Source organism: Heteronotia binoei, unplaced genomic scaffold (genome assembly GCF_032191835.1).
Source record: "Heteronotia binoei isolate CCM8104 ecotype False Entrance Well unplaced genomic scaffold, APGP_CSIRO_Hbin_v1 ptg000047l___fragment_1, whole genome shotgun sequence".
Classification (NCBI taxonomy): domain Eukaryota; kingdom Metazoa; phylum Chordata; class Lepidosauria; order Squamata; family Gekkonidae; genus Heteronotia; species Heteronotia binoei.
In genome coordinates, this window is record NW_026799982.1 from 1,140,110 (window position 1) to 1,164,580 (window position 24,471).

Below are 24,471 nucleotides of genomic sequence, written 5' to 3' on the forward strand. Positions count from 1 at the left end.
AACATCTTAGAGAGAGTTTATGAGGTCCTATGAGATGGCAGTCAAAGCCACAAAGAAAGCTTTCTTTGCGGCCAAGATTGCGTCTGCAACATCGCGCCTGGCACAATTATTTAGAGTAATTCGATCGCTTAAAGTACTGCCGCAAGGCAGCCCAAATTGCAGGGAATTGGATATTGACTGTGAGGCTTCTGCGAATTTTTTCACAGACAAGATCTTGTTGCTCCGTCACGATCTTCTTGCTACAGTTGAAACAGTATGGGAACTCGAGGCTCCATACCTGTCTTCTGGACCAGCTTTGGATCATTTTAAAATGCTCAGTTTGGAGGAAGTTGACAGAATACTCTCCGCTGTATGCCCAACAACATGTGATCTGGACCCGTGTCAGGAAGAGCGCTGATATCCTATACAGGATATCGTAAATAGATCTCTCTCAGAAGTGCTTTTTCCAATGTCTCTTTAAGAGACAGTGGTCTGCCCTCTCTTTAAAAAGTCCACCCTAGACCCGGCCGAATTGGCACACTATCGACCGTCTCAAATTTACCTTTTTTGGGGAAAATTATTGAGAGTGCAGTAGTGCTACAGTTTCTGGAGGATGCTTCCATCCTAGACTCCCACCAGTCTGGCTTCTGCCCAGGCCATGGGACGGAGACAGTTCTGGTTGCCCTAGTGGATGACCTCCAGTGACATCTGGATTGAGATGGCTCAGCAGTACTGATGCTGTTAGACCTATCAGCTGCGTTCGATACAGTCGACCATCAGCTGCTAGCCCACTGCCTCACTGTTGCAGGGATTCAGGGGCTAGCCTTACAGTGGCTTTCTTCTTTCCTATGTGGTCGGGGACAAAGGGTGTCAATTGGGGGAGAGTCATCCCGGAGACACCCTCTTAACTGTGGTTTGCCTCAGGGGGCGGTTCTATCCCCAATGTTGTTTAACATCTACATGCAACCCCTTGCCCAGATTGTCCGGAGGTATGGGCTGGGTTGCCATCAGTATGCTGATGACACCCCGCTCTATCTACTTATGGAGAGCCGACCTGACCCAGAAAGCCTGGATCAGGCGCTGTAAACCATGGCTGGTTGACTTAAGCTGAGCCAATTGAAACTGAACCCGACGAAGACAAAGAATATGAGTAACATCTGATTTGTTAGCACCAACTGTGGATTAACTTGTACTGTTTAATGGTTTTATTGATTTTATGACTGCAATCATAGTTTACTATGATTTGCAGTCATAAAATCAATAAAACCATTAAACAGTACAAGTACAATCATAATTTACAGTACAATCATAGTTTACTATGATTTGATGTAAGCTGCCCTGAACCCGCCTTGGCAGGGAGGGCGGGGTATAAATCGAATTAAATATAAACAGTAACTGTCATACTACTAGCCCTTTCTTTACACCCAGGTAGACAAAGGTTTAAGAGGATCTATCTTCAAACAGTCACATGTTCAGCTGATGCAGATCTATTTTTATTTAATTAGGGTAAAGCAGCTTACTATCTATCCCACCTTTGCACTAGATTAACCTTAGAATGGATTGAGCATTTAACCAGGCTTTGGATATATCATCATAAGTAGGCAATGAGCCAATGAAAATTCTAAGTGCCCCAAACACCTTGGAGATTTATTTACATTATTAAACTATTAGGTCGTTTTCGCACTCACCTCTAGCCGGCGCGACCCCCCTCTTCACCGCGCAGGATCTGCGCGGATTTCGCACTAAATGCTGCGGAGCAGCCTTTTGCGCCGGAAACTCCCGGCGCAAAAGCCGCTCAAACGTAAATCGCCAAAAAGCAGTTTGGCGTTTGCGCGGCTTTTGCGCCGGGAGTTTCCGGCGCAAAAGGCTGCTCCGCGGCATTTAGTGCGAAATCCGCGCAGATCCTGCGCGGTGAAGAGGGGGGTCGCGCCGGCTGGAGGTGAGTGCGAAAACGACCTTAGTTGGAAGCTCCTTATTGACTTTCTGCATGTAAAAGAAAAAAAATGATCTGATGATTTGTGGATCTGAAGAATAAGAAGTTTAAATAACAGAAAACAATATATGATTGGTCATGATATTAGAGTATGTGTAAATTTTAGATTTAGCAATGTGATTGCATTTGGCATTGTCATGGAGAAAATTCTGTAAAATCTTTAATGATATGTTTCTTTGATTCCCCCCCCCCCATTTTTCTTTTTTGCATTTTTTCCTGTATCATCCATCTTAGTTTTAATTGTTATATATGAGATTTTCAATAATTTTTTAAAAAAGAAATCAGGCAACAACACATCTACCAGAATTACTATTCTAAGATAAGACATTACTTCTGGATTATTTGAAAGTCTTATATACCCAATTAACAATTTATATACACAATTTTTAGAGGAGTGTCCATAGAAAATTGATTAATATGATTAATACGATTAGCCAGTGTTGTCTCTTATGTTGACACTCAGTCATGAATGAGGAGTAGAATTTTAGAATGAAATCAAACACAATAGGGACAGACCTGTTTAACCATGGGTCTGTGCAACCACATAGAACCCTATGGGGTTTGACAGGGAGGTCCACTTTTAACAGCAACCATCCCACATGGCTTTTGTCCATGCACAACTCATAATTCCTAGCATAGCCCTTTCTTCAGAGGGAGGGTATTTAAAGGGGACCCCTGTTTCCTTTTTCACCAGCAGAAAAGCTGGCTGGATCCAGTTCATATTATAGAAGACACTTTGTATATAAGTTTATATAATGTGAGCTGCAGTCACCTGTGATCATCAACACCAACACAAAATGGGTTTCTAATTATATGCTTTGTTTACAGCTAGGAGAAAATAACAGTGCTCAGTCTAATCCATAAGTCATTCAAAACACACATGTTGTGATGAAGCTGCCTCATGAGTCTGTTCTGAGTTTCCAGCTACAAATGAGATGCTACAGATACAAAGAGTGCGTGGTTGAAGCATGCCATCATGTACTTTCACAACAAAATTTTAAAAGAACCAGATATAGTGATAATTAAAGTTACTGCAATTTTATATAACATTCCCATGTACTTATATGCTAGGCTAGAAGTTTAGAAATTTTATGAACTAAAAATAAGGATTCAATTTCTCTAGCAACATATGATTAGCAGCACAACTGTATACAGGGTTATGGACCCTCCTAAATCCAAGAAAGTAAATGGACTGCTCAGGGTGGCACAATAGAAGCTGAATTTTATTCCTGCTTCCTTTATGCAGTCTCATGCATCTGGCCAGTAGTATAATTAGATCAAGTTTCTGGGTTTTTAAGAAGCAGTCAGTTAAAAAAAAAACTGAGATGACATACATGAAAAGTAAGAAGTTTTGTCTGATTTTAAAAATAGAAACAGCCAATAGGACTGCCAAACTAATGTCTGTCAAATTATTAGCCTATGACTATCCTTCTTCTCTTAAAAAAACCCTTGATTCTGAATTTTTAAAGTTCATATGAGCCCTATAAGACATAAATTATTTACCTTACCTGCTTTGCAGGTACAAGAACCATCCACAGGGGAGCAGATGGCCTTGTTTTTGCAGCTGCATGTAGAAGAACATTTCACTCCATATGTTCCAAGAGGGCACGGGACAGAACAATCAGGGCCCTAAACATTTATTTGGGGGGGGGGGGGGAGGAATAAAAAGTAAAGAATTTAGAGAAGAAGAATTATTTTGTTTGGACTTCTTGTTTATCTCTTGATTTCTAGGAAATGTCTAAATGAATCATATAGTTATTAAAATGAACAGATATCTAATGGTGCAGTCATATGCAAACTCATCTGGAAGCCAACCCCAGTGATTATTATAGGTCATGCATAGGATTGTGCTACAATTGTTCCATTGTATGTTACACTTTTTCCTATGTTGAGATGATTTCCATACACGATGAACTCACTGTGGAAAAAGATATTATCTTCTTGTTGGAAAAAGGTTCTGTATGAAATTCCCAGTCTTTTTAGATTTCTGTCTTTTGTGATTAAGTCGCAACTCACTTAGGGCAAGAGACATTCAGAGGTAGTTTGCCATTACCTGCCTCTGTGTCGCAACCTTGGTACCCCTTGGTAGTCTCCCATCCAGGGCTTTTTTTAAAAACAGGAACACATAGGAATGCAGTTCCAGCTGGCTTGGTGTCAGTGGTGTAGCCTAATATGCAAATGAGTTCCTGCTGGGCTTTTTCTACAAAAAAAGCCCTGCTCCCATCCAAATACTGACCAGGGCCAACCCTGATAAGCTTCTAAGATCTGATTCAATTGGGTTAGCCCAATCTATTCAGGTCAGGGCAGATTTTCCCTTAGGAGTTATCTAGGCCATTTGATAATTACAAGTGTTGCTAATATTTTCTCCTGACACAAAAAAGTTGGATAAAGTCAATATATGCATCATATCTGCCATGTTATCATTTATTTTATATCAGTTGCTATGAGGGATCACATACCTTTGAATACATTTTATTCATTTGCTTCTACCCTAAGCAGAAGCAATTTGGATCATATAATTTTAATCTACGTAAATAGAAACAATTGACCAAGAACAATTACAAAAGAGTATAATTCAGCAGATCTTTTAAACAACAAATAGCATTATCTGGGGGGGGGGCTATTTATTAATAGTATGACTCAACACTATTACTTTAATCCCTAGATCAGTACTGCATCTGCTGTTCTTCATATTTTTCTTCCAGCATAGTCAGTATTTATACCTCATTGGAAGTTTTCTATTCTCTTCTGCTGGGTATGTGATTCTAGCAGATCCATTTAACCTCTAGATATAATTTTAAAACTGTTTTCTTACTTAATTTATCTGATTACATCTTTATTAGTATTAATAAAAGAAGGCTACTCTGAGTCTAATGGGCTGATAGCAATGCTGAAAGAGTTAATAAGGATCAGAATTATTTACCTTAAAACCTGGAGCACATATACATTTTCCAGTCACACTATCACAGTCAGCACCATTTTGGCAACTGCAGATTTGTTGACAAGATTCACCATAGAATCCTGGGGAACATGTCTCATTACAGTCCAGTCCAGACCAGCCCGGTTTGCAGGAGCATTCTCCAGACATAGGGTGACAGCTGCCACAAAGGAATGAAAGGAATAAAACATTTGGAGCTAAACATGATACCAAGAGGCCAGTGCAGAAAAATAGTATTATAAACATGCATAAAAGGATTTTGCATAGAAGCCTTTAAAAAAAAAATAATAATCCATATTTGGGGGTGAGGGAACATAGGAACACATGCTGTATTTTTCCACGACTGTTTAGTAACGTAATTCAGAAATTTGAATTCCATTCCTTAAATAATGTTTCTTCTTTCTGTATTATGGAAACTTAGAGATCACACAGGAATTTAAAATAATATGGTTATAATCATATTGGGGAACCTTGATTTCATAATGTATTGTGAAATATATCTTCCTTCTTGAAAGTTTAATTTCTTTGCTAATTGATATAGCACTTTCAAAACTAAATGCTCTCTACTTAAAATTGTTTAAGACTGAAGCTGATTTCTTTCCTAGAAGTGATGGCAAATTACTTTAACAGGAAAAGACGCCGGGGCACTTGCCACCTTTGTGAATGTAGGATTTCATACCTGGTGACAGACCAGCTGTTTCTACCTGAAAACAGCAGCTCCATTCAATGGCCAGCCGTACAGCTGTTGTCTTGTAACAAATGGACATCATCAGCTGTGCTAAGATATATTGCCACAGAAAATTGACACAATAGGGTGCTCTGTGGTGCTCTGACAGACAAAGCACTTAGCTTAACTCTCACCAAAGGGAAGCCTTAATATCCAGATCAATTATGTTTACAATAGGCAGCCTGTTTTAAGATGGACTCTGATTGCTGATTGAAGTCATACTCCCTACGGCATTCTAGAAAAAGTGAATCCAAGTCCAGACACATTAAATGAACTATGGCAGAAGGCTGCATTCCTTCCGTTATTCTTTTTTCTTTTAAAAAAAATATCTCTCTGTGAGACTCCTTTCTTATTTACGTCTCTTTGACTTCCTCAAAGTCTGCTACTATTAAATTGCAGTCACATGCATATTTACAATATTGACAAAATTTAACAATACACATAGTGGTGTGTTCATATATATATATATATATATATATATATATATATATGGGAAGCAGTAACAGCAGGAACTTTCTCTAGCTGTTGGGTCCTTGATTCATACTTCTGAAACATCTGGGAAAACAGAGAATGAAAGATAGAGATGTATTCTTGGAACAGCCCTAGTGCAATTCAAAAGAATTAAACTCATACTAAACTAAGACTGCTCTCAAATACTCAAACCTCAATCTTTTACTTTTTATATCTAACTGTAATTCTTTTTTCACTATGATTATTCTTGCATTTTTTAGCTAACTAGAATTTCCTCAATGGGAACAGTTCAAAGAGGAACAAAGTTTGAGTCCAGTGGCACCTTTAAGACCAACAACGTTTAATTCTGGGTACAAGCTTTTGTGAGCATAAACAATGTTTCAGATACATTGAAACAGACTTCACCAACCATTATATATAGGTAGAGAGGGAGGGGAGCTAGTTTCCAGGAAGGGCTAATTGGAGTCAAGATGCATAAATAACCGAGTGATAAGTACAGCTAAAATTAGATTATTTGCAAATTTAGATACTGTTACCAAAGCAGTTGGTAAAACCTGTGAATAGCACCAAATTAGCATACAGATAATAATAAATAGATGTGAGAACTGAGTGATGTAGCATGTGTAGTAAGAAAAGAGCCCAATATCTCTGTTAAGACCTGGGGGTTTCATTCTCCTGAGTGTTGTAATAACATGTAATTCTGCAATCCCCCATTCTAGTCTGCTTCTGAAATTCTTTTGCAATAAAACAGCTACTGAGAATTATCTAAATAAGACTGAATAATTTATGTAGTTGAATGGTATAGCAGTCAAGTTCCAGTAGCTAAAAAGATATTTAAGATAATCAATATATCCCAGAAAATGGCAAAACTTCAGTGGCATTAAGTATTAAGTCAGACATCCAGAAACAAAAATGCAAGCCTGCCAATATGCTGGATAGTGTCAATGTGTAAGACAAAGAGAATGGGAGTTCACATACCTATCCTCCTCACTTCACCATGGCCCTTAAAGTATACCATCTCCTTAGACCAGGAAAGGAAAAGTTTAACAGGTGCACACTTCCTCACTTCCTTCAGATAACAGATGAAGAGCAGTTTCCCTTCCTTTTTCTGCCTCCCCACCCCAACTTTTTGAAGCAAGCCCCAGGTCAGATGCCCAGTGAAGGTGCATTGCTTCCCAGTTATGTTGCTGTTCAGCCACCAGCAATTCCTTTGGTTGATGTATTCCCCCTACCTCAACTATCACAGGGAATTCTCTGGTTCTGGTTTATACTTATCAGTCAGAATTCTCACAACTTGGCTGGTATCTCAAAGTGTCTTTTCCTATCCCATCCAGTGGGCCTCAGATGCAAACAAATGGAACTATAGGCCTTATAACCTAGAATGCTAAACAAACCAGTTGAAATTATAGCTGAGAGTAGAATAATAATTTCTAAATCTAAGAGTTTGTTGCATCATCCATCTAGTCCAGTGTTGTTTCACAGTGGCTAACTTGTCCCAGAGGACCAACAACAGAAAAACCCATCTTCCACTATATTTTAATGTATTTTTCTTCTAATGGCAAACTATCTGTTAACTACATGTTAAAAGGTAAATTAGTTAGATGGGAAAAACTTCTGAGAAAGAAATGCCCTCATTTTGGCCCAAGCTTATAAACAATAGAATGATTAGCAGACATTCTCACATTTTTACGTTACTGCTTTTATTGATTTCTCACACTTATGCTCAAGATCAAAGGTTTGCATTCTAAACCACTACCTAACAGCTCTTTGTAGCTCTGCTCACTGTACCTGATTCCTCGTCTGAAGAAATGTGTATGCACATGAAAGCTTACATTCTGAATAAAACTTTGCTGGTCTTAAAGGTGCTACTTGACTCCAACTTTGTTCTACTGCTTCAGACCAACACGGCTGCTTACCTGGATCTATCTACATGGAATGCACCACATTGCCACATGGAATGGAACTCCATCAACCTTACAAAGAAGCTCGCACAGGTACAGACTGATATTTTCTTTCTTGCAAAATGCAAACACTTGGACATTTTACCTAAGGGACTGAGAATTAAGAATCCTCTACAAACCACTTATCCTATGAACTATGCAGTCTCACATTGTCCAGGAAACTACTGAAGGTTCCCCTGATGCTATCTCAGTACTGGTATTTAGAATTTTTCTTGGATGTAGATAAGAAAAACAACCAATGGCACAATTTCTTATTGGAGAATGTCTAGGTCTGTTTGCTAGCTGCCAACAATGTCATTTCTGGCAAGGCTTAGACACAATATTGATTTGAATATTCATGCAGGTTCATACTGGAAGAGATAATCCTTAAAGTATCTTGGTCCCAGGCCATTTACAGCTTTAAAGGCCAGGATGGGAACTCTGAACTGGATCCAGAAATAACCAGGCATTCAATGAAACAATGCAGAACTATACATTGTGTCAAGTCTGATGTTTCAATAACGAGACTCTCTTGATAAGAAGTTTCTAGTTTATTGTAACATGTTGCAGAGCTATAGAAGAAAGACTGTGAGACTGGCGAGCATACACAAAGGGCAAACTTTTAAGGTACAAATCAAAAGCATTCCTGAGGGGGGGGGCACACTATGCAAGGTACATTCACACATCGTTGTTACTTTTATCGTTCTCAGGCCTTGGTTGGCCTTGGGCGCTTCCTTAGCGCTCGTTATCTCTGAGAAGGCTTCACAATCTTATTCCCATGTTCTCGTTACCAAGCTGTGCTACATAACAAAGGAAAGGAGGGGGGAAGGAGAGGTTGAGCTAGCAGCATATGAATACAGTATGGTTTTTACCCAGGAGCCCTTTCCTGAACCAATGTTTGGGCCTAAACTACTCAGACATTACAGCAGATTTGACATACTGCCCCCCCCCAAGCCCCCTCCACCGCGCGGGGAGGGCGGTTGGTTGCATCATGCTCCGGGGCTTCTTGGTTGAAGGCACAGCGGTCGATTGGGGCGGTGGTGGCCCCCGCGGGGTGGAGGATGCCAGCTGGACGGCCCGGGGTCCTGGCGGATCAAGCTGCAATGAAAGACAGGGTGGATTTTACCTAAGACGGGGGGCAGGTCCAATTCCACAGTTACTGGATTGATCACCCTTTTCACCCTGAATGGCCCCAGAAACTTGACCGCTAGTTTGCGGGAAGGTTGGGTTAGAGGTAGGTTCTTGGTTGAAAGGTACACAGAATCCCCTATCTTGAATTCTCCCGCCGGGATATGGGATTTGTCATATTGCTTCTTGTAAGCCTCCTTAGCCGCTTCCAAGTTTTCCCTTATGATTGGCCAACATTTGCTCGGCCCCTCCCACCATTGCTCGAATGTAGTGGGAGCGTCTCGACTAACCCCTCCCGGGAGGAGAGGGAGGGGTTTCCCTTCGTAGCCAAACGCTGTGGAAAAGGGGGAGGCTTTGGTGGAGCTCTGCAGGCTGTTGTTGTAGCAATATTCTGCAAAGGGGAGCAGGTCGACCCAATCGGACTGTCGTTGGTTCACAAAACACCTCAAGTATTGCTCTAGCACCCCGTTAACCCTCTCCGTCTGTCCGTCCGTCTGGGGGTGGTAGGCGGAGCTCAATCCCTGCTCCATTCCCACTAATTTACAGAACTCCCGCCAGAAGGTGGCAACGAACTGAGGCCCGCGGTCGCTAATGACCTTCTCTGGGAATGAGTGTAGTTTTATGACGTGATCAAAGAATAGCGCTGCCAGTTTCTTTGCTGTGGGTAGTTGGGTGCAGGGGATGAAATGGGCCTGTTTGGAGAAAGTATCCACCACCACCAGGATGATGGTTTTCCCCCGGGAGGGAGGGAGTTCTACAATGAAGTCCATGGACACTATGGCCCAGGGGCGCTTGGCTGTCTCTAACGGCTGCAAGAGCCCTGGCGGTTTCCCCCCCTCCTTTTGGCCATCACGCACATCGGGCAGCTTGTGACAAATTCGGACACATCTTTTCGAAGGGTGGGCCACCAGAATTGCCGGTTGACCAAATGTAGCGTTTTTACATAGCCAAAGTGCCCCGCTAGCTTGGATGAGTGGCACAGCTGGAGAATCTCCCTGCGCAGGCACTTGGGCACGTACAGCTTGCTTCCTTTGTACCACAGCCCATCTCCCCCTTTCTGTACTCCCACGGGGCGCTCTTCCCCCTCCCTTCTGGTTTCCAGTTCTATGCGTTCGCGATTCACCCCCTCTAACTCTTTTCTCTTCTGGGAGCGAGTGGTGACCATGGCCGCCACCTGTGACGGCTGAATTAGGGAGTCCACCACCTTCTCTCTCTGACTCTCGTGCTGCGGGAGTCTTGACAGAGCGTCCGCTAGGAAGTTCCTCGTCCCCGGGATGTGTTTCAGCGTGAAATCAAACTTGGAGAAGAAGCCCGCCCACCTGATCTGCTTTTCACTCATTTTGCGTTTCCCCGTTAAAGCTTCGAGGTTTTTGTGGTCGGTCCACACTTCGAACGGGATCTTTGCCCCCTCGAGCCAAGACCTCCAAGTTTTTAGTGCGAACACGACCGCAAACGCCTCTTTGTCCCACACCGACCAGTTGCGCTGCTCGTCCGAGAACTTTCGGGAAATATAGGCACAGGGTCGTAGTTTTCCCTCCCCGTCCCTTTGCATGAGAATGGCTCCTACAGCCACGTCGGAGGCGTCGCACTGGACCACGAAGGCCCTTTGCTCGTCCGGGTGGCTCAGGACCGGCTCGCTGGTGAACAGCTGTTTTAGGTGATCGAATGCTCTCTGGCACTCGGCCGTCCATGTTAGCCTCGCCCCGGGCCGTTTCGCCTCCGGGCCCTTGCCTTTGGTCTTTAGGAGATCAGTCAAGGGCAGGGCGATGCGAGCGAACCCCTCTATGAATTGTCTATAGAAATTTGTGAACCCGAGGAACGATTGGAGCTGTCTACGTGTCCTCGGGGGAGCCCACTCCAATACTGCCTGGACCTTGGCTGGATCCATTGCCAGGCCCTTCGGACACCCGAAACCCCAAGTAGTCTAGTTCCGTTTTGTGGAATTCACATTTAGACAGTTTTGCATACAACTGATGCTCCAGCAACGTGCTGAGCACCTCCCTCACTAGCTTCACATGCGATTTCAAATCTTGCGAATAAATAATGATGTCATCCAGGTAGACCACCACCCCCTTAAACAAATACTTTCTCAACACATCATTGATGAAGTTCATAAACACTCCCGGGGCCCCCTGCAGTCCAAACAGCATCACCAGATACTCAAATTGTCCCAACGGGGTGTTGAAAGCCATTTTCCACTCATCCCCCTCCTTGATGCGCACGCGGAAGTAGGCATCGCGCAAGTCCAGTTTGGTGAAAATCTTTCCCCCCCGCTACCGTGCTCAACAAGTCCCGGATGAGGGGGATGGGGTAGGCGTTGGACATGGACACCGCGTTAATCCCGCGAAAATCTGTGCAAAGTCTAAGCGATCCGTCCTTTTTCTTCCGAAATAGCACTGGGGCGGCTTGGGGGGCCGTGGCTGGCCGGATAAACCCCCGCGCTAAGTTTAAGTCTAGGAACTTGCGAAGCTCCTTCTTCTCAGCCCACCCCATCTGATACAGCTTGGCTTTGGGCAGGGCTTCCCCCGAGATCAGCTCTATGGCGCAGTCAGTGCTTCGGTGGGGGGGTAGTTGGTTGGCCTCCTCCTCACTAAATACCCGCATTAGGTCCCGGTAGGCCGCGGGGACAGGGTGCACTTCCTCTACTGACACACACGCCCTCTCGTGCGCCACCGGGGCTTTGGCGCCCCAGGTAGGATCCCAGAAGTGTCGTTTGCACCCTGGATCTAGAAACCGGATGGTCTGCGCCCTCCAACGGATTAGTGGCTCATGCTTTTCCAGCCACCCCACCCCCAGCATGATCGGGTAGGAGCAGGAGGGGGCAATTACAAAAAACTCTTGGTCCCAATGTTCCTCTATCCCCATGGGGCAGGGCAGCGTCTCACGGGTGCACGGCTCTCCGCACATCACGGACCCGTCCATTTGCTCAAACAGCATGGGGTGGGGCAGCTGCGAGCTTTCTAGTCCCAATGCCTCCACCACTTTGGGAGAAATCAGTTCCCTGTTGCACCCAGAGTCTATTAGGGCTCGGATCTGCATGAACCTCCGCAATTTGGGGTTCAGTAATTTAACCGTCACAAAGTACAGTCTCCCCTTTACTCTCACCGTCAGCGGCGCCTCGTCGCGGTCGACCTGCCGTTGGGCGCCCTTCAGAGCAGCAGGTCGGGCTCGTTTCCCGCCGGTTCTTCCACCCAGGCGAGGTCGGCCAGCTCCGCGGAGAGTAAGTAAGTAAGTAAAATTTTATTTATATCCCGCCCTCCCCCGCCAAGCAGGCTCAGGGCGGCTAACAACAGCTGAGGAAGAGGAGCACCTCTTCCTCCTGCAGTTCCTCCTGCACCAGCACGCTGGTTTTCGCCGCATCCTTAGGGCGGCCGGGAGTCTTCTTCGGAGCTGGGGTGGGTGGTTTTGGCGGGGCCGAGGATGGTCGGGCCGGCGGGGGCTGAGGACAGGCGGATGCCAGGTGGTTCGGGTCTCCACATCGGTAGCACCTGCGGGGTCCCGCTGGCGGGGCAGCCGGGGTTTTCTTCGCTTTGGCCTGTTCACTCTTCACCGGGGCCCCCTTCGGGTGGGCTTTCCCCGACTGGTGCTGCCGTAGCATAGCCACCCGTTTGAGGTTTTCTACCTCACCGGCTAGTTGAATCCACCCCACCAGGGTGGTTGAGCGGGCCTGGGTGAGGGCTCGATCCAGGATGCTGGCGTTCAGCCCACTGGTGAACTGCTCGATTTTCATCACTTCGTTCCATCCCCGCACACGGCCAACGTTGGCTTGAAACTCGGCCGCGTACTCCCGGATGGATCGGGCCCCTTGTTGCATGTCCCTCAGGGCCGCCAAGGCTCGGGATTCTTGCAGCGGGTCTTCAAATTGGGTCAGCAAGGCTTGCAGGAAGGTGTGCACGTCGTCCAGGATCGGGCTCCTGGCCTCGCACAGGCTCACGTACCATCTTTTTGCGGCCCCTCTCAGCTTCGACTCCAGGTAGTCGACCCGACTGAATTCGTCCGGGAAGGAGCTCCCCCAGTAGTGCATGAAGCTGTTTGCCTGGATCCCGAAGTAGTTCACCTCCTCCGGGTCTCCGTCGAAGGTGGCATCCAGCTCACGGCTCACACTTCTCGGCCCCGCCGGAGGCGCTGGCGGCGGCGGGGTAGGAGCCAGGGGGGCCCCCGCACGCGCCGGGGTGGCGGGCTGGCTCGGGCGGCCCCGGGGTCCCACCAGGGCTGCAGCCGGTCTCCGGGAGGTAGGTATCCCCAGCGCCCTACCGAGTTGGATGGTCAGGTCGCGCACCTCATCTCTCAGCCCTCCTATGGCCCCATCCACTTCCCTGCGGACCATCGACCAGAACATCTGGTAATCCTCCTCGTCCTGGTCCCAGAGCCTCCGCTCCCCGCAGTCGGCCTTTCGGCTTCCCGCCTTATCGTCCCCATCGTCTCCGACCTGGACGACGATGATGCTGTCCGCTTCTCCCGTCTCCCCCGAGCTCGGGCTTGCGGCTTCAGATCCGGCCACCTGAATTGTCCTGATGTGGCGGTTCAGGATGGCCTCTCGGCGCAGCGGGGCCTGGTCCATGATGGTGGTCGAGGTCCGCTGCTGGTACTGCCAGGGCGATAGCACCAGCTGGAACTCCGGGGGGGACTCCGCGGCTCTTCTAGGGTCTAAGACATGCCACGGGGCTGGCCCCTCGGGTCCCGGTTCGAGTGGGAGTTCTCCGTCATCCGGAATCTGGTCGGCCATTGGGCCTTTCAAGTTGCCGGAGCGGTTAGGTCCCAAAAAGGGAGTCTTGCAAAATGTCAAGTCTGATGTTTCAATAACGAGACTCTCTTGATAAGAAGTTTCTAGTTTATTGTAACATGTTGCAGAGCTATAGACGAAAGATTGCAAGACTGGTGAGCATACACAAAGGGCAAACTTTTAAGGTACAAATCAAAAGCATTCCTGAGGGGGGGGCACACTATGCAAGGTACATTCACACATCGTTGTTACTTTTATCGTTCTCAGGCCTTGGTTGGCCTTGGGCGCTTCCTTAGCGCTCGTTATCTCTGAGAAGGCTTCACAATCTTATTCCCATGTTCTCGTTACCAAGCTGTGCTACATAACAAAGGAAAGGAGGGGGGAAGGAGAGGTTGAGCTAGCAGCATATGAATACAGTATGGTTTTTACCCAGGAGCCCTTTCCTGAACCAATGTTTGGGCCTAAACTACTCAGACATTACAGCAGACTTGACACATTGTGTATAACTGGGGAAATGCTGAAAGAGAGACATTCATCCTTCACCAGGTCTATTGGCTTTTGAGGGTGTAGTGAAAAAAAGTTCACTGATAACAAAACCATGGTTTAGAATAGTGACTCCCACACAATAACTCCAGTGACAGCTGATCATATGGCTGTCTGACATTTTTGGGTACAAAGGATTAGTGAATCATTGCAAGAAAAGAGAAAAAGAGAGGAATATTGAATCAACAAAAAAGTTTCCCATTAAAAAGATGTTAATAGTTTTTAAAAAAGCCAAAATGCAATTTAGATATGTCCAGGCATGTCTAAAATATATTGTTTTCATTTTGATTTCCCTTTGCTCTAAACTGTTTACTAACCTATGAAGTAAAAATAGAGATGCTAAACCCAGGGCTGTAGCCAGGATTTGGAAGATCGGGAGAAATTTACATTTTTCAGGGGGCACTGATGTCCCCCAGTGCCCCACACAACCTTCCCTCTAGTTATTCTCCCTCTCTGACACCCCCCTACCCCCCCCAAGGAAGGGAGGGTGGTGATGAGAGTGACAGGCAGGAGAATGGGCAACGATCGGGACTGGGAGAGAGGGGAAGGAGGCGAGAAGGTGGGGATCAGGGCTGGGAGGGAGGGGAAGAGGCCAGGAGAAGCCGGATCGGGGCTGGGACTGAGAGGGAGGGGAAGGAGGCAGGGAGAAGGCGGCGATCGGGGCTTGGAAGGGAGATCGGGGCTGGGACTGGGAGGGAGGGGAAGGAGGCGGGGAGAAGGCGGCAATTGGGGCTTGGAAGGGAGATCGGGGCTGGGACTGGGAGGAAGGGGAAGGAGGCGGGGAGAAGGCAGCGATCAGGGCTTGGAAGGGAGGGAGGGAAACTGGGAAAGAGGCCAGGAGAAGCCAGCAATCTGGGCAGAAGCAGCCCCCCACCTCCCCCCCCCAGTTAAAGGGCCCGATGATCAGCTGTTTTGCAGGCCGTTTAACTAGCATGGGGGTTGGGGCTGCTTCTGTCTCCAGCCCCTCAGTGCTATTTTAATGGCGGGGAAGGGAGGGTGGTGGTGAGGGGCAGGCAAAGAAGAGCTTCCCTTCCCTCCTCTCCTCTCCCTGCTGCTTTCCCCACCACCACCCTCCTTTCCTTCTCCACCATTAAAAGAGTGTGCAGGGTTGGAGGCAGAAGCAGCCCCAGCCCCTGTGCTAGTTAAAGGGCCCGCAAAACAGCTGATCAGGGGCACTTTAACTCCAGCGGGAGGCTGGAACTGCTTCTGCCCTCGCCTGCCAAATGCTCACATGGCCAGCGGCAGCCCCCAGTACCATGGCAGAGGCCCTGGGGGCTGCTTGGGGCCTCCAGTTAGGGGGCCTCGTCCAGAAGTCGGGGGACTGTGCCCCCACAGGCCCCCTCATAGTTACGGGCCTGGCTAAACCCATTCAATTTGTTAGAGAGGGGAAATGTTGAAAACATATTCAAAAATAGACATACGCTTCTATTTACATCTGAACATTTGCAATTCGACTTGACCACAAGCTATCTTCCAATGGTAAAAATGAAGACACAGCATGAATCAGGCATAATCCTTGAAATATCAGAAATGCTATATAGTGTAGTCCAATACATTCTTGTCCATACAGATTGTTTACAACAGATGTTAGATGACTTTCTGAAAGATAATAAAAATCTCAGCTCCTTTTAATAGAAAGAAATTACACGGGGTTGGTAAACTGTGGCTTCATCATATATCTAATTGAGAACCCAGCTCCTTATGGACAGAAAAATGCAGAGAATGGTGCCAGGTACACTCATTAGATTTTTTTTCTACTGAACTGGGAGAATCCCCAGGCTTACAGAAAAATCTGGAAAACAAGTAAACTAAAATAACTAAACATTTTGTTATATGACTGAGATCTTACAGAGGAGCAGCCACAAGGGAGTGGGAGCCACCACTGTGTCAAGATGTGGAACTTCAAACAGGGACGGATCATAATGTTGCAAAATTAATTCATTTATTTGAGAACAAACATTCTAGCAGAGAGGCAGATTGAGTTTGATACCCTTCAAGGCTGAAACCAGCCTTTTCTACATTTCAAAGCAGGAAACAATACGGCCTTTTCACACCCCCAGAGACAGTCGGTGCTTCCCATAGCCTTATCTCCTTCCCAGGGGAAAGGAACCTTGGATATGTTAACTTCAAAGACCACAGATGGTTAATCGGCCGAGTGTGAGATTCTTCTTCTTGCAGTTACAGATTGTTTTGAGGAAAGGTACTTGCTACATTTCTTACGGTTAGTAAAGCAGGGGTCACAGTAGAATACATCATGGCGTTAGTCATGTCAAGTACTTCTAAGCTACAATTCAATATAAGTAAGTTACACGTCTGACATACTGCCCTCCCCCCCTAAACTCTTGCCCAGGGTTTGTCTGGGTGCAGTAGGTAAAACCTCTTTAACAGTTGTGGGGCTCGTAGGTCTCCTGATTTTACCCACTCATCACAGCTTGGGAGAAAGTGTTTCCATCGGACTAGGTAGTACAGAATCCCCCTCTGGACCCTGGAGTCCAGAATTTCCTGCACCTCATGGTGGCTCTGGCCCTTCACTTTGATAGGAGGTGGCTCTGGAGGGCGGGGGTGCCAGGATGTGGCTCCAGGGTCCTTCCGAAGAAGACTGCAATGAAAAACAGGGTGGATCTTACTAAACATCTTAGGAAGCTCTAGTTCCACGGTGACCTGGTTAATAACTCGTTTTATTTTGAATGGCCCCAGAAATTTATAGGCTAATTTCCTGCACGTCTGCGGTAAAGGAAGATTCTTGGTGGACAGGAACACCATTTCACCCACCTTGAACTCCCATTGTGGGGAGTGCTTTTTATCAAAGTAATCCTTGTAGGTCTTTTTTGCAGCCTCTAGATTCTCCTGAATCACCCCCCATCCTTTCCTAATTCCTTCCCACCATTGCTGACACGAACTGGGGGCGGTTGGGGTACTAGGGACTGGTAACGAGGGGAAGGGCCTCCCTTCATACCCGTTGACGATTTGAAACGGGGAGGCTTTGGTGGAACTGTGGATGCTGTTATTCTACCCATACTCAGCGAAGGGCAGGAGCTCCACCCAGTTAGTTTGCTGGTAATTGATGTAGCACCTCAGATATTGCTCCAGAAGCCCGTTCACCCTCTCCGTCTACCCGTCGGTTTGGGGGTGATAGGCGGAACTTAGCCCTTGTTCTATCCCTGCTAATTTGCAAAACTCCCGCCAGAAGTTGGCAATGAACTGTGGCCCGCGGTCACTAATGACCTTTTCCGGAAATGAGTGAAGCCCGACCACGTGATGGAAGAATAAGAGGGGCCAGTTTCTTGGCGGTGGAAAGCTGTTTGCATGGAATGAAGTGTGCTTGCTTAGAAAATGTGTCCACCACCACCAATATTACAGTCTTTCCTTGGGATGGCGAGAGTTCCACTATGAAGTCTAATGAGACCACCGCCCAAGGTCGGGAGGCTGTGGGGATAGGTTGGAGAAGCCCCGGGATCTTTCCCGCCCTTTTCTTGGCCATGATACAGACGGGGCATGAGCTCACGTAATCTGAGATATCTTTTTTCATTTGGGGCCACCAAAACTGCCTACTCACTAAGTGCAGTGTCTTCACGTAGCCAAAGTGCCCCGCTAGTTTACTGCAATGGCAATGCTGCAATATTTCGGGCCGGAGGCTCTGGGGCACATAGATTTTACCTTGGTAGTACCAGTAGCCTCCCTCCCCCTTTTCTACTCCATTGGGCAGTTCGCCTCCTTCTTTCTCTACTTCTTCTTTCAGTTTCTCTCCTCCCCAAGATCCCTCTGGGTCAGTTTTCTTCCCCGATCTTGTTGTCACTCCCCCTGCCACCGCCGACGGGGGGATGAGGGAGTCCACTACTTCTTCCCTCTGGCTCTCGTGCTGCGGTAGCCGTGAGAGTGCATCGGCCAAGAAATTCTTCGACCCCGGGATGTGTTTTAGTACGAAATCGAATTTGGCGAAAAACCCCGCCCACCTGATTTGCTTGGCGGTCAGTTTTCTCCTTCCCGTTAGTGCCTCTAGATTTTTGTGGTCAGTCCAAATTTCAAATGGCACTCTAGCCCCCTCTAGCCAAGACCGCCACGTCTTTAGGGTGTACGTCACTGCAAACGCTTCCTTGTCCCACACTGACCAATTCCTCTGTTCGTTTGAGAATTTTTTGGACACATAGGCGCATGGCTTGAGTCTCCCCTCCCCATCCTTCTGCATTAATATTGCCCCCACGGCGACGTTGGAAGCGTCGCATTGCACCACGAAGGGCTTTAGTTCGTCGGGGTGAGCTAACACTGGTTCACTGGAGAAAAGCCTCTTCAGCTTCTCGGCCGCCTGGCATTCCGGTGTCCAGTGTAAGTTCGCCCCAGGCCACTTCACCTCGGCCCCTTTCCCCTTAGTCTTTAGTAGCTTGGTTAGGGGCAGCATCACTTGGGCGAACCCCTTTATGAACCCCCTGTAGAAATTTGCGAACCCGAGGAAAGATTGTAACTGCCGTCGGATTCAAGGTGCCTCCCAGTCGAGCACCGCCTGAATCTTGGCGGGGTCCATTGCTAAACCCTCCCCCGACACTCTGAACCCCAGGTAATCTAGTTCCGTTTGGTGGAACTCACATTTCGACAGTTTAGCATACAACTTATGTTGATACAGCATGGTTAGAACTTTCCGAAATAGGGGCACATGAGATTTCAAGTCTTTTGAGTAAATAATGATGTCATCCAAGTATACCACCACCCCCTTGTACAGAAATTCTCGTAACACTTCATTTATAAAGTTCATGAACACCCCCGGTGCCCCCTGCAGTCCGAACGGCATTACTAGATACTCAAACTGTCCTATCGGCGTGTTGAAAGCCGTCTTCCACTCATCCCCCTCCTTGATCCTAACTCGGAAGTAAGCGTCCCGGAGGTCGAGTTTGGTGAAAATTTTCCCCTCTGATATCATGCTCAGAAGGTCTTTTTATCAGGGGGATGGGGTAGGCATTGGAAATGGAGATCCCGTTGATCCCCCTAAAATCTGTGCAAAGTCTTAGGCTCCTGTACTTCTTCTTCCGAAATAGGACCGGGGCGGTGTGCGGTGCCACGGCCGGCCTGATGAACCCCCGTTTTAGGTTTTTATCGATGAATTTCTTAAGCTCTTCCTTTTCTGCCCACCCCATTGAACAGGCCAAAGCGAAGTTTAGCCCGGGGAAGCTCCTGCCCCGGGATCAGCTCGATGGCACAGCCAGTGGCTCTATGGGGTGGTAATTCATTGGCTTCCTCCTCGCTGAACGCCTGTTTCAGGTCCCGGTACTCCCTGGGGATTGACTTCACTTCCTCCACCGTCACGCAGATCTTTTCGTTCCGCGGTGGCGGGTTTTGGCCCCATTCCTCCCTCCAGTGGTGGTGGATGCACTGCCAGTCAGTGAAGTCTATGGTGTGGGCTCCCCACTGGATGTCGGGCTGGTGCCTTGCTAACCAACCCACCCCCACCACCACATCGAAGGAAGAGGAAGGGGCTATTACAAAAATTTCAATCCCCCAGTGCTCTTGCGTCCCCACGGGCACTGCTTGGGTCTCCTCTGTGCATGGCTCACCCTTCATGGTCGTCCCATCCATTTGTTCCAATTGGATGGGTTGGGGGAGGGGGGGTCCTGGCTAGTCAGAGGGCCTCCACCAGGCGAGGGGTAATTATTTCCCTGGTGCACCCCGAGTCTATCAACGCCCGCATGTGCATGAATCTTTTCAGGTTAGGGTTCAGCAAAGTCACTGGTATAAACATCAGCTCCCCCGTTATTCTCACTGTGATTGGTGCCGGCGGTTTCACGACCTGCATCTTGGCACCCATTAGTGCAGGTCGCTGTCATTTCCCGCCGGCTCGGGATCCCACGATTCTTCGCTGGAGTCTTCAATGGTCATAATATCCTCGTCAATCACCACCGACGTGGCTGCGTTGCCCCGACTGGGCTCTTTGGGTCTCCCTCCACACTTTTTCGGGGCGCTCGCAGGCGCCTTCACGGCTGGTGGCGGGGTGTGCAGCTTCTCCGGGCAGTTCACGGCCAGGTGCCCCGGTTCCCCGCATCTGAAGCATCTCCTCCCCGCGCCCGGGGTTGAGCTAGCAACGGGGATGGGGGCCTTCTCTACCTCTGGCTTGGTGGGGGTCTTGGAGACCCGGGTCCCCTTCCCGGCCGTTTGTTGCTGGCGACGGAGTATTACGTGCTGTAGGTTCGTCTCGACCTCACCCGCCAGCTGGATCCACCCCACCAGGGTTTCTGGCCGGCCCTGGGTGTAGCAGCGGTCAAGGATGCTCGCGTTGAGGCCATTCTGGAATGCCTCGTATTTCATGCGCTCGCTCCAGCCCCTCACCTTAGAGCAGAGGGATTGGAACTCCGCCGCATACTCCCGGATCGTTCTCGGTCCCTGCTCGATCTTGCGCAACTGGGCCAGCGCCTTTGTCTCCTGCAGCGGGTCCCCAAACTGGCGCAGCATGGCTTGTAAAAAGTCGTACACCGATGCCAGCGCAGGGCCCCGCGCAGCGTAAAGGCTGATGAACCACTTTCGAGCAGCTCCCTTCAGTTTGGAGGCCAGGTAGTCCACTCTGCTGGCCTCGGTGGGGAAGGTCACCCCCCAGTGGGTCATGAAACTGTTGTACTGGATCATGAAGTATTCCACCTCCTCCGGGTCCCCGTCGAAGGTGATCTGCAGCTCCCTTCCCCTTGCGCCGTCCCACGGAGCTGGCGCAGGCAGTGGCGCAGGTCCTGCTGGTCGGCCGGGCGGCAGCACCAACCCAGGTGCCGGGGCGGGTATCGGCCGTACTGGTTGCACAGGCGTGTCCCGCGGCCCCTCCAGCAGCTCCTCCGGTTCCCCCCCCCCGGTGAGTTCTCCGGCTCATCTTGGGGCCCATCGCCCGGCCCGCCGCCGGGCGGGTCCCTGGGTTCGTCCCGCCGCAGGGCCCCGATCTGTCTTCGGATCATGTCCAGTTGCTCCTGGATCTCTCGGGTGATCTGGAGGTGGCTGGCCTGGACCTTGTTATAGATTTCTCTGGCCCAGATGAGCATCTCGTCTCGCAACAGCCACGCGTCCTCGCCCCGTCGCAGTCTCTCCCCTTCTTCCTCCTCCAAACTTCTCCCCGCGCCGGTATCCCCTCCTTCGGCCCCGGTCAGCAGCGCGGTGTAGTGCCCCGCGGCCTCGTCCATTAACGCTGTGGAGGTTCGCGGCTTCCACTGCTTCGGGGTGTAGAGTAGGGTCGAGAAGTGAGCTGGCGACTTAACTTTCCTTCTGACTACCGTCACTCCCATTGGGATTGTCGGCTCTTCAATCGGTTTGGTGGGCTCTCCGTTATCTGGCGTCTTGTTGGCCATCCAGCCGAAGTTTCCAGTTCGGATAAGCTCCAAAGGGATCAAACTCAAAATGTCAAGACGTGGAACTTCAAACAGGGACGGATCATTATGTTGCAAAATTAATCCATTTATTTGAGAACAAACATTCTAGCAGAGAGGCAGATTGAGTTTGATACCCTTCAAGGCTGAAACCAGCCTTTTCTACATTTCAAAGCAGGAAACAATATGGCCTTTTCACACCCCCAGAGACAGTCGGTGCTTCCCATAGCCTTATCTCCTTCCCAGGGGAAAGGAACCTTGGATATGTTAACTTCAAAGACCACAGATGGTTTCTCGGCCGAGTGTGAGATTCTTCTTCTTGTGGTTACAGATTGCTTTGAGGAAAGGTGCTTGCTACATTTTTCACGGTTAGTAAAGCAGGGGTCACAGTAGAATACATCATGGCGTTAATCATGTCAAGTACTTCTAAGCTACAATTCAATATAAGTAAGTTACACGTCTGACACACTGCTCCCCTGCTGCATTAGCCAGCCAGCCAGAGGCAAGGTAGGGGTGGGGGAGAAGTGGGAGCCACCACTCCTTCCCCCACTACTGATGTACAGGCAGTTGAGCAAGGAGAGACAGAAGCTCTCATTGTGTGAACCAGCCAGCCAGCTGATGGTGCAGCTGGTAGGCAGACAGGTGAGTGGGAACCACAGCCACACCAGCAAGTCAGGGAGGTGGAAGGATGGCAGACAACTGGATCTCCCAACCATCTATCCATAATCCTAGCCCAAATCCACCACTTAGTAAATACATCTTAAGCCCACAATGGAATGGGTCCTATGACTCTCTCCTTGCTCCACTTGAAAGACTCTTTCGCTGCTGGAGCAATGCACCTCTTTCAGTAGAATGGTGTCATGGGATCCAACCCAGTATATTTCCACTACACCATAAGGAAATGCAGTAACCACATTAGTGAGCAACCATTTTTATGAAAAGTAAAATGGAACTCAGCTCTATCTAAAGATGCTCAAACACCTGCCACTTTGAATCACTTCCAATTTGCCAATTAATTGATATGCTGTTTGCAACTGTTTGTGTGCATTCACAGGACATGCTACTTGCATCCATCAGAAGTCAACTCCCAGCTGATAAGGAATCAGTTGGGGGTCAGCATCTGATTCTCTGTTCAGGAAATTTTGCTTTGTATCAAAAAAAGTTTTTTTAAGAGGGAATCCAGAGCCAACTCCAGCTGATGGGCTAGAAATCAGATTCTTCTGATTCCCTATCCTGCTGTGACTTTCTGAGATGCAACATATTTGGGGAGAGGGGTGACCAAAAGCCCAGCTTATTTCACGTCCGTTCTTCCTACCCCAAGTTGTCATCGTAGGCTGCAAAGAAAAAGAGAGATACAGTTCTTTTCCCCTCTCCCTTTTGCAATGCATAGATGTGCCAAACTTGGAGGGCGAGGCGGGGGGGGGGGGGGGGGAAATGAGCTCTTGAGACTACAATCATTGCCCAGATTGGACAAAAGAAAAGTGCAACATCAATCTTTTTTGCAACATCACTGTGTAATTATTTTGCTGAGGGGGCAGTGTAGGTAAAAACCAGACACCCTGCTGATTAACCCATTTTCTCTATATTTTATTGTATTCTTTTTTCTAATGGCAAACGAGAATGATGTTTACATGTTAAATAGTAAATTAGTTGGTCAAGAACATCACTATCCAATGTATTTCTCTTCTAGCTGTATTGACATACTCAAAATAGGGATATTGGCTGTGTATCTCATTACATATACTAAACCCATCTTCCACTATATTTTAATGTATTTTTCTTCTAATGGCAAACTATATGTATGTTACATGTTAAAAGGTAAATTAGTTGGATGGGGAAAACTTTGGTTCAGACTTATACAATAGATTGATTAACAAACATTTTCACATTTTGACATATTACTGTTTTATTGCTTTCTCATACTCATGCTATCCAGATCAAAGGTTTGCTGAATTTGTTAATTTTACTATTCTGCCACTGGATTTTAAATTTGTACCATTTTGCATTCTAAACCACTGCCTACCAGCTATATGTACCTCTGCTCTTTGTACCTGATTCCTCGTCTGATGAAGTGTGCTTGGAGCACATGAAAGCTTACATTCTGAATAAAACTTTGTTGGTCTTAAAGGTTCACTTGACTCCTACTTTGTTCTACTGCTTCAAACCAACATGGCTTTCCCCTTTGATCTATTTTAAAAAGCCTTTGTTACCCTGCACAGCTCCAAATGCTGTGAGGAGGAAGGAGAGGCTTCATGCTTGCCTCTTGTACTATTTCACTGACTGATGTGATCAACAAACAACACCGCGCACAGCAAAATCTCAACCACGCTGAAAGGAAGGCCATAGTCAGTCTCAGAAACAATATGGATATTACAATTAAAGAGGCAGACAAAGGAGGAGCTGTTGTCATCATGAACACATCAGACTACATCAAAGACAACTCTCAAATACTTCATTTTACATACCACTGGACTCAGACCCCACACAGGAATATAAAAAAGAATTGAACAAGATTACCACTGAGCATTCAGGAACAGATCCTGTCAGACACATCACAGGAACCTTGACCAGGTACTTTTTATCTTCTACCCAAAATACACAAACAAGGCAACCCAGGACGTCCCATTGCATCGGGGATAGGCGCTATCATTGAGGGGGTATCAGGATATATGGACTCTATTCTAAGACCCTATGCCACCAGTGC

The 24,471-nt window shown here is 47.7% G+C and overlaps 1 protein-coding gene across 1 annotated transcript in view; it reads right to left on the reverse strand.

Moving 5' to 3' along the window:
• Positions 1 to 24,471, reverse strand: part of LOC132590490 (multiple epidermal growth factor-like domains protein 10) — a 164,585-nt gene that overhangs the window by 72,689 nt on the left and 67,425 nt on the right. Inside the window, exons 9-10 of the mRNA XM_060263397.1 lie at positions 4,896 to 5,070; positions 3,481 to 3,601 (exon numbers count right to left, since the gene is read on the reverse strand). Of these exons, the coding sequence (XP_060119380.1) occupies positions 3,481 to 3,601; positions 4,896 to 5,070 (296 nt within the window). The remainder of the gene's footprint in view (positions 1 to 3,480; positions 3,602 to 4,895; positions 5,071 to 24,471) is intronic.